This window comes from Ciconia boyciana, chromosome 12 (assembly GCF_034638445.1).
Source record: "Ciconia boyciana chromosome 12, ASM3463844v1, whole genome shotgun sequence".
NCBI lineage: Eukaryota > Metazoa > Chordata > Aves > Ciconiiformes > Ciconiidae > Ciconia > Ciconia boyciana.
This window is the reverse complement of record NC_132945.1, coordinates 21,549,138-21,560,315: the sequence shown is the minus strand read 5'-3', so window position 1 is coordinate 21,560,315 and position 11,178 is coordinate 21,549,138. Positions and strand designations below refer to the sequence as shown.

Here is an 11,178-nt window from a genome sequence, read left to right as displayed (position 1 = left end):
AGGTTAAAATATGCAAGTGGGTTATTCTAATTTGACCAAGGAGAACTTCACCTCACTCTGAACCATTTATCATTGCTGGGCAACAGGTCACTCTTCATTTTTAACAGACAGATTGGCTGCAGAAGCTACTATTAATTCACATAATTTGAGAACCTGGACCACAACGAATTTCCCTAAATGAAATGAATGGCTACATCCAGTAACGTGTACCTCGCTGTAGAAAAAATGAGAGCTGCAACTCGCAGCGCAGCTCTCGAAAGACACGTTCTCAGCCGGCATCCCTGCGGAGTTCACGCTGTATTGCGAATGTAGCACAAGGCACGTTGATGTATTTTGGTCACTTTATTAAATGAGATATTAAATAGTTTAAGTTTCAACTACTAAACAGCACTTTGAATGGTGAAAACACAGATAGTATATCGTCATACTTGAATGCTTCTTCTCTTTAAAAACACATTTCCAGTCCTTATATATATTACAAAACAGCCTTATAGGAAGAGGTGACACCTTTTCTATAGTACTTCAGATATTTAATACAGAACTGAAAAGCCATCTAATAGAAACAAAGGCAAGTCTTCACAGCTGTATGATTTCAGCAGCCAAAGCTGGTTGATGGACTGAAACATTACTATACAACTGGGACAAAACATATACAATATCACGATACTAAGCAAAAACGCTTTACATCCAAAGGAATAAACAGGTTACAAAATGTGGAGAATTTAGCAGGCAAAACTGTATTACAAGCAACATTTTTATTCGTCATCTTAAGCCATTTCATCTAGTTAAAACATCTAAAACAAATATAAAAACGAGCCTTTTATTATCTTATTGATGTATGTTCTGTCTTTAAATATTTGTTAAAGCTTGATGTTATACTCAAAGCACATTGTTATGCAGCTAAAATGTCAAGTGAGAAACATGTATGCAAAGTGGTCCAAGTTTTATTTCAATGCTTATCTCGGATTTCTTCTTATGCATTAGTCTTCTGTTATCCATAGTTTTGTCCAGAATGAAAAAAAATGTGCCTTTAAATGTTGCCTAAAACTTCCACATTTAAGTCTTTGAGTTACTGTAAAACTCCATTGAACATTCCCAGGTTTGGTAGAAACTATTTCTCTTATTCACGACACGTAGGAATATCGGTGAAGAGTTGCCCAGAGTACATTTGCCTTCAAATGTTTGTCTCAAAGTCTCACATTTTGTTTCTTCTAGTGTGAACACGTCTCTTTTTGCTCCCCTCCCCCCAAATTAAATTTAACTGTAGAGCTGGCAAAGCACTAGAACTTACTGAGGTTCTTTTGTGGCATCTTGTAATAAAAGAGTCCAAGACAGCAACTTGTTAGCTGGTTTTGCAACAGATCAAACAAACTCTGTTCAGATCACAAACCAAGTTTCAATCACAAAATGAAACGTCGCGTAAGATTTGCACATTTAGATGCAAAACCCACTTGTCCATTCAGGGCAAGAACTCAAACTCCTGCAAGAAACTTTCCAGAAACCAAAACAATTTGAGTTCATGTCAGCAAGTCAGCGGAGTCCAGCAATATCTGGAGCAAACGCCTCTATCCGCTCGTTCCTCCAGAGTTCTCTGTAGTCGATACGCCATTGCCTCAAATGTTCCTGTCACTTACTTTTACCCCCAGATTATAAACTTTTTCGGGGGTGGCGAAGAATCAACCAAACTTTATTCAAAGAAAAGCCCTGTTTGTATTTAATTAGATCTTCACAAGCACAGAAAGTGTGGGTAAAGAGAGTTCTAATGATATATAATAAACCAGAAATTTCCCTCTGGTCTACATTTAAAAAAAAAAAACAACCAACAAAAAAAACCAACCGCCAAACCCAAAACAACCCCCCAAAATCAAGCTCTTTGTGTGCTAAATCATGTTTAGTACACACAAACGAAAAGGAACGGGGAGGAGTGCATAACCAAAACTCTTATCTAATAAAGGAAAAGTTATTTCACTGTTCTGGCAGCTCTGGAAGTTGCTACAGCACTTTCTTTGTATTGATTTTAAATCAGCAATGGTTCTGCCATTTTAAAGTTGCTTATATAACAGGGTTTGACCCTGGCCACCATCACTACTTTAACCCCCCAAATACCAGGAATTGAACTTTCTTGGCCCGTCTCCCATTGCCGGCAATGGGAAAAGACAGTAGCACCAGCATTAAGGAGTTAACAGAAATGTGCTTTGTATTGGACTCTGCACAGAGTAAATTAGCGTGTGAAGGAAAAACATCTCCAACTCTAAGATCACCATTTGTAATTCCATCACATAAAACCCAAAATAAAAAATGGCAGAAGACTAGGGAAGAGCAATCGCCTTCCCCAAGTCACTATTTAAGGCTGTATACACAGTTTCTATATAACTGCATGACTCAAAAGTTTCAGAGCAGTAGTATTTAAGAATATTGCACTCAATTCTGTTTCAAAGAGTATTTTCAGTTCCTGTTTCATTCAGCATAGATGATATAGTACGAGTCCAGACCTCAGTCAAAAGGAAACTAGACTATTTCTGTTATAATATTCCCACTAATATAAAGAAATGGGTAAGCAGAAAAGTATTCCATAATTTGAGGAATCAACTCTAATCAAGAACTCAGCTGTTTACAATTCACATATGGCAGACTGAAACAGACAGACCTGCAGTCCTTCCTAAGCTTCTCAAATGTGATGACGGCTTCGCAGCTACTAAAAGCAAGCATAGGAGTTTAGACAGGAAACCTGTGGAGATGCTACTGTTACGGGAGGACTTGTTTTCACTGAAAACAACTTGTTATCTCCTGTACTCAACATATGTAAGAAGATTCTAGGCAACATCACTGACAACAGGGAGAACATTATGTGCTATTTAAACAAAGCTGAAACGGCTAATATGGAACATGGCATTTAAGGGGACCAACCAAACTTTTTTTTTTTTTTTTTTTTTTACAGTTGAGTTCTGTTAAGCCATTGATTCCTAAAAAAATAAAAGTTCTTTCTCTGATTTTAACAATCCTTTAGGTTTTTAGTGCAAAATCACATTGATTTCCCTTGGGAAGGCCCTGGATTTTTGCCTCTCATTGGGGGTGGTGCTCGTTGTAATGGTGGTGGCTGCATACCGCCAGACACTGACTGATACATTCCTCTCATATCTATCTGTTGGTAGTTGGAAGGATTCATGATTAAATTTGGAGGCTTTGGCATCATGAGATGACTCATTGCTGCTTGCTGGTAAGACATCTGCTGCTGTTGCTGCTGATTGTACTGCTGCTGTAGTCTTCTGTTCATAAGTATCCTCTGAACACAACTGATTAACTGTGAAGGGAAAGTAGAGCTGTTACAACTGCATGACCCGGCTCAATGCTGCAAGTATCAAGTTCAGAGTTAAAATCAATTTGTTAGGGATAGCATGGCTGAAGGAAAAAAGCACCATTGTTATCACCATCACTAATGTGATGGTATTCACAAGCTGATTACTGTAGAAACCATTTAGTAACACCATTTAGGGCTAAGTTCTCTTAACGACTTGCCCACTGTATGGCATGCAGCATTTAGGTAAGTTGCTACGGCAACATGCGCTATACTGTGAAATTATTCCCAGGTATAAGTTACAACATGATTTGTCCGGTACCATTTATCTTCCCTTTGAAAGTCCTGCATGCGGACTGCCACTAAATGTTTGTTTGCCTAAGAGAAAACTCTTTTTTCCAACTTTCAGATTTTGCAAAATAATTCTAAGCTGAAAAACCATTACCAATACTTTCTAAGATGTGTGTTTCCTAAGTTGCTTTCTGAGCTCTGGGAATCAGATTTCTCTTTAAGCCTCATGACCTTCAAGCAAACTACTTCAACAGAAAATCTGGCGAGTATTTTTTTTTTAAATGAACTTCTCATGGAGTCTCCTTCGATGAGGCTGAGCAATGCAATCCAACACGCTGCAGAAGTCACCATCTCCTGATGTTATGTCACATACACCGTTACACCAGCAAATGCCAGCAAATACCTGACCCACTGAAACACACATTCTCTAAGTACCTATTTATGTACCTAAACATATACTTCTGCTTTATGAACACACACACGCAAAGTCCATACTCAACATCCCAGTTCAAACACGGACAGTTAATCAAATAAATATTAGATATTTTACCATCTGTTGTTTAGTAAGGACATCGTTATAGATGGCTTCTCGGCGCTTGACATCAAGCTCCTGGCTTGCCTGTCTGCTTAGTGCCAGGGCCTGTACTTGGCTCTCTGTGAGTGTTACATTTTCTTTCCACTGAAAAGGAAAAAAAAACCAAAACCTTCTTGGCACTACTCATTTTAAAAAAAGCGTAATGGCAACTGAGGTCTTGCATTGTGTTCAGAGTTGCATTAAGAGTTAAAACACAGCCCGATTTCCAGTAAATGCAAAATTATACTTCACCAGAATCGGAACTATGAGTTATTAGTTCTGCTAACTGCTAATTAAGGTAATACACCTCTAGATTACTGGGAGCAAGTGAGAAATGCAGCAGTCCCAGATAGATAGGATAAGGACAAGATAGAGGAAATTATCTCATTTGTGTATAATTATTATTATTATCTGTAGAAAATCAGCATTTTCAGAGCATGGCAAATAATTATGGATCTGAACTGCTAGTCCTCTAAGGCTCCATGTCATCTAGATACCATTAAGGGTTACAACAAGCTGCAGGGATAAAGGTCAATACAAACTGGAAATTATATTCATTAATAATGCAATTAATTAGCTGAATGACCATATACAATAGTAATTTATTTGCCTGATAATGTTTAACGTTTTCCCATCTCCTGATCTAAACCTAGTTATCCATTTCACTCACTATGGTTGAAATGATGTCTTCAAGGGGCTGAATTCTTGCTGCAGTTACACTGTTGGTTGCTTCCACAACTTTCTCTCTTCCTTGATTAATAAGGTCCTGAGAAAACACCGGAAAATTAATTATAAAGCACAGATAAAAAGAACACATTACTTTGCCCACCTTTTATAAGTTTTCTTCATCTTTGCCTTGTGCACTTAGACTTTAATTACTTTTTTCTCTCAATTTGCACAAGTCAATGAGTCTAAGCTTCCGCACAACTTCAACAATTTCAGCACAGTGTAACTGAACAGCATGTCTAAATCTGCCAATTTGTACAGTGGACAGTATTTATAAAAAAATATTTTTGTTTGAAAACCAAAGGTTTTCAGATCATCACAGGAGTGCTACATTTCTAGCCAGGCAAATTTTCTGCGATATTGACTTTGATGACGTTACAGTTTCAACTCATTTTATGTGCTCAAAATATTATCTATTATGCTAAATTATCTATTTTAGCATAACACTGGCATATATTGTGCATTACTCCTCAGGTATATTCAACACAGGTCCCCCTGATTTGCACACTTTGTTAGAGGCTTTCAATTCTTTAGCACAGACTCCTCACCAGACACAAGGAGGTATCATAAGACAACCACACTTCAACTCCTGCAGTTTACAGCCTGGCATCTTGTTAGGAAGAAATGCCCTCAGCTACTTCAACTAAGATGGCAAACCAGGACCTGAGATAACTGAGGAACAGAGCATGCGTTCCTCTCTCCTATTCCTTCTCGGACAGAAGACAGGTGGAGGTAGAAAGCTAGATATGGTAATTAATGTCTGCAAAGAATGCGGTTCATCTTCCAGAATCCTGAGATACTACACAGGTATGGGTTTATATGCATACAAGTTAGACTGCAATATAGCTACACACACACCACACATCCCCCTCCCTGCCATTAAAGACAGGGCACAATTACATAAATATCAAGATATTTGAGAATGACATTATCCATTATTTGTGACAGAAAAACGCACGCACGCTTACAGCAACACAGACATGTTACACTACTTGGATGCCTACTTACCTCCAGCTGTTGATTACTCATTGCTGATAGAGCACCCAAATTGAAAGGAATATATGGTGTTTGAGAGTTGAAATTTGTGGGAAGCATATTGGTCCCCGTTGGCATGTTGAAACGCATAGTCAAGCCCTTAAAAACACAAAACACACTTATATTTGAATAACTCTGATAATTCAGGGTCTTCTATAACCCATGAAATACCATAGGCAGACAAATCAGCCCTTAGAGAAGACGACAGGCACTGTACATTGCACATGAAGGCTAACCTATCTCAGCAAACTGAAGAGCCTTTCCAAACCTCAGTTCAGAAGGACATTTTAATCACAGAGGAACCCAAGTTCTAGTCTTGAGTAATACCGGAGTTTAACTTAATTATAATTATTTGGTATACTAAGAAAAAAATGACCAAGGCTTATTAGTATATCTTACGTTGTTTAAGATGCATTTTTTAGATTGCAAACCCACTCCTTAATGTTGAGTTTGATCTGCTGTAACCAAATTTTGAAGAAGCGAAATACATAATTCATTAGCAGGAGTATAAAGCTCGTCTCCTATATGTATTTCTTATAGGGCAATTTCAGTGCTTACCGTATTATATCTTCCTGTTTCTTCTCCCTCACAAAACTTTCTCCCAATACTCCATTTCATTTGATAACTGTTCACTCAAGATGGTCAGTGGCAATTTATACATCCACTTTCTGTACTTTCAGATTACTGATCAGATCTGAATACCAAACTTTGCCTTTCCAGTAATTTTCTGCTATTAGACTCCAGTTACACCAAGTTATCATATTCCTTTTACAGTAAAAAAATCCCAAACCTGTAGCCAATTTACAGTTTTCCTCATTCTACCATCTACTTAAATATCAAATAAACAAGACACAGGGAATAATAGAAAAAAAAGCAAGCTTTTAGGTCCTTTCTCGCAGATGCTTATATGTTTGTGGGATCGTGGCAAAAAACTCTGAAATCAATTGTATACCTTTAATGGAGCTAGAAATTTCCCTCAAATGGTAAAAGAGAGGTATTACACAGGACACCAGTTGAGTTTTATTATGAAACAGAAAAAAATGTGTGTGTAAAAGGAAAAAGTAACTTTTAAATGAAAGTAATGAAGAAAATACACACAAAAGACCAGCATCGAAAGAGCGAACAAGACACGGTATCTCCATTTTTTATATGTCAAAATTTGCTTCAAATATCCATTTCGTGGCCTATAAGAAAATTAATTTCCCCAAAACAAACTGAAAAGGTAAGTGCTACTTAAATCTGGAAAGGCTATTTTTATATATGTAAACCTGATTAGATAGCTTTACCTTCTTTTCTGCTTCATATTCTGCCCATGCTGCTTTCCTTTCTTCTTCAGTGAGTTCCTCTTCCTCCTTATGGTCCAGGAGTGAATCATGTTCGTGATATCCAACTATATACTCTTTATTGATTTGAAGCAATTCTGCCAGAATTGTATCCTGTTCAAATGAAGAGGCAATAAAACGAGAAGTCACTCAGCAGCTCTACTATATTTACTCTTTGTGCATGTCTAACTTACTGCTTTGACCTAATTTCACAACAGCAGCTCAGAGCACTTCACAGCAAAACAAAATTAAAAAATAATTTAGAAGTACAATTTTCCTCAGAGGGAGGGTAATGGATTAACAATCTGTTACAGAGATGACAGTCCAATCACTTAATGAACCACAGGAACGCACTCAGATTCCACAACAAATGCAGTTTAAGAACCTAAAAAGAATGGAATGTGCTCAATGATTTTTCCTTTGCTTAGGCTGGATACCTGAGAGGGACCTATCAATAATCTGCATCTATAAAGAGCACCTCTACTGGATTTAAAACACTAAGTAGTACTTTGGTCCATCAACTGTCCATCAGCATTCAACAAAAAAGGCTGCTTTCTTAAAACTGTTAAGATACATGTCAAGGTAAATAGTTCCCCACCCATGTGGACTAAGAAAGGTCAAATCACTGCTATGAACCGGATTTGATCAGCAGGTTGCAATTTAGACCTCTATATTCCACAACACCCCTAATGCTTAATTGCTTTTAAGGTTAACCAAAATATTTACAGTGTCCTGTATAATGGCAAACTATTGTGAAGGTTTTGTTTATAGGCCTACTAACATTTTATATACATATAGCTGTATTTACATACATATAGCTGTATTTACATACATATAGCTGTATTTACATACATATAGCTGTATAGCTGAGCATTCAGTCTAAGATTTCTAATACAAAAAATTATACATAAATCCTATGAGTGTTTTTTGAAATGCAGAGTTACCAGCATGCTGAGTATTTCCTAGATAAAGCAAAAACAAACTAGCTGCTAACCAAAATATTAAGTTGCTACTGCCATTGTCTGGACTACAGATGCCACATTATGATAGACCATTATCTCAATTAAAAAGTGATATAAAAACAGATAGAGAAAATGAATGTGAAAAGCTGGTATTTCAAGGTAGGTAGTAATGGTTTTGCAGTTCTTATTCTCACTGAGCCAACATTCGAGTCTCCACAGTTTTTCAAAGATGACGCCTCTTTGTGTTAAGGTAACGCTGCAAAGGATGAAGAAAAACACGCTCTATAAGACTATTAAAAACTGCTCACGCTGCACCGCAGGAGTCCCCTTTTGGAGATAATTATTGAACATGGTTCTTTTTTAAATGCACTTATATTGCTGATGAGCTTGCTGAATTAAGAAAGCTCCAATATACCTCAGCATTCAGCCTAAGATTCATAATACAGAAACATTAGCTCATTGAACTTTTGGACCACTCCTGAAATGAATTACAGTTAATACACTGAATATACTTTTCGCAGTAGAATTATATGAATACCTATAGACCCACTCCACACCATGCCCTTATTCTGCTAGGCATTTGTACAAACAGGAATACAAGCTGTCCTATCCTGACGTTTTATAATCTAGATAGAACAATGATTGGAAAGAATGCCCTATACCCACAAGCTAACAGATTTTTGCAACAACACTGGGAACTGCATGTGGAAGTCCTGACCAGTGGTTTTGTCACAACAGCTACAGAAAGTTGTTTGTTTCTGTGTGTGTTTAAAAATCCATTATGTTAATCAACTATATAAGCTAGTCTTTGTTTCATCCTTCTACTATCTGGTCTCCCTAAATTTGAATCAATGCTTTCATCACCACCTCCTCAGCAAAATATTCAATGTAATATCTGCATGATTAATGGGCACAAGGAACAAATAATGGTATTTTTGGGGTGGTGGGAGAGAAGGCAGAGAGAGAAAAGGGATGCAATAATAGGATATGACAAAAACATCTAGAAGAAGTGGGTGAAGAAGTCAAGAAGATGTTACAAAAGTAAGCTAACAGAATTAAAGCGCTCTCAGCATACCGTAGCTATACATCAGTGTGTGGAGGGTTCCTGAACATGCATATGCATTAATTTCCATGGTAACACTATTATTGAAAACAATACCGGAATATAATCCACACTCACTTTGCCAACACGGTCTTCAAAATGTGGTTTAAATTACATCCAACTGTGTGTTTGCTTTTCCTTGTCTAAACTTTATTTTGCATTCACTTTAATGATGGAGCTTGAAAACTGGGATATGGAAGGTACTGCCGTTTAGTTTGTTTAATTTTACAATTAAAAAATACTAAATTCACTTTACACACAAAAAAAATCATCAGAACAAGTATTCCTTTTCATTTGTTTACCTTGTTGATAGAACAATGATTATCAATTGGTTTATAAGCTTTAAGATTAAATCCTGGTGATAAATGAAAAAATGAAGATACTGAAAAAAGGTTTTGAATTTTAAAAAAAGGTTTGTCTTTTTAAAACCCTGATGGAAATTAAATGCCATGGAGAGATAAATGTATGAGAAAGGAAATCTTCCATGAAGGAATGCAAGTTATGTTGTAATTCATAAACAAGTTTTTCTCAACCAATTGAACATTTAATACCAAGGTTAAAAATAAAAATAAATTTAAATAAGCAGCAAATTCTACTGATTCTGAGATCAACAGCCTTCCCAAATTCACAAAATTGTCCCCTAGTACAGAACTACAGTAAAACACATGCCTTGGCTATGTCATGAGGTAGTATAAAATAATGATATACTATATCCAGCTGAATCTGAACTATTATTTTAATCTGCTTTTCCAATCTGCATTACATGACCTCAACTGAGCCAAGTTTTCATTTCACATAAAAATGTGACGGCGACTGTAATCCACTGAACACACTGATCTGGGGAAGAATAAGCAAGGAACAGAGGGTGCACTAGTGCCAGCTCCGAGGGACACACAGTGCCCCCTCATTTTATCTTTGGCCAGCTCCTACCTCATATATACTGCTCTGAAATACGTATCGCACTGGCCAAGGTAAGCCACAAGTATTGCACTTATCGCTGACTCCAGCTGTCAGTATTTGCGGTGAAAAAACTTGTTCCCGTTAGCTACATATGAGCCAAGTCTACCCCAGTATACAATCCTTCGGGAACTGAGTGTTAAGAGTCTGTGAGAACCTACTTTAAAAAAAACCCAAAACAACAGCCCAGTCATAAATCACACTGATTTAAAAAAAGACTCCAGATCCACTGTTAAATTCAGAGCAAAGTAAAATGTAACACCCGAAATACAATCATAATACATTAAACAGAATTTTCTCACTTTATACCACCTTTTCCTTTTGAATTGCTATTCTACAGGAATAACAACTAAACCGGCTTATGCCTTTAGTCCGTGTTAGATAACGAGTCGCTACATTTGCATAAAGCTCATGGTCTATATACAGTAATTATTTCTATACTTAAATACAGCAAATTTGACTGAGCGATTACTCAGTCTTAAGGCACCTGTTACACCTTTTTTGGACTGAATTTCTGAAGTAGTCCTTTTCAACCCTGCAGGGATAGCGGATAAATGAAATCCAAGCAGTGGAAGTTAAGACTAATTTAATAATTCATGTGAACAACACTCATAATAAAAATATTCAGTTAAACCCAAGTATTTACATTGTTCAAGATGTAGAAGCTGTTTCAGAGGGCTAAGGGCAGAGAAATGGCACTATGAAGTTGTAGTGAAATACGCATTTTCCCTTGAGAGCCGTACGCGCTGACTCCTCAGCACTCCTCGGCAACCTGAAGGTCTTGGTCAGACTGTGAAGGGCAGAAAACTGCTGCTAAAATTAAAACTTGACATGAAACTTTGATAAGCTTCCAGGAAAACTACATACTGCACATTTGGTGTGTGATTTTTTATATAAAATAGCAACATTCAACG

The 11,178-nt window shown here is 37.0% G+C and overlaps 1 protein-coding gene across 11 annotated transcripts in view; it reads right to left on the bottom strand.

The window, feature by feature from the left end:
• Positions 1 to 327: 327 nt before the first annotated feature.
• ATRX (ATRX chromatin remodeler) overlaps positions 328 to 11,178 on the bottom strand; it is a 90,205-nt gene continuing 79,354 nt past the window's right edge. For all 11 annotated transcript variants that reach the window (XM_072877489.1, XM_072877490.1, XM_072877496.1 and 8 more), the window contains 5 exons: positions 7,208 to 7,357; positions 5,895 to 6,020; positions 4,831 to 4,926; positions 4,137 to 4,265; positions 328 to 3,301 (listed from right to left, as the gene is read on the bottom strand). In XM_072877489.1, the coding sequence (XP_072733590.1) occupies positions 3,023 to 3,301; positions 4,137 to 4,265; positions 4,831 to 4,926; positions 5,895 to 6,020; positions 7,208 to 7,357 (780 nt within the window). In that variant the 3' untranslated portion in view covers positions 328 to 3,022. The remainder of the gene's footprint in view (positions 3,302 to 4,136; positions 4,266 to 4,830; positions 4,927 to 5,894; positions 6,021 to 7,207; positions 7,358 to 11,178) is intronic.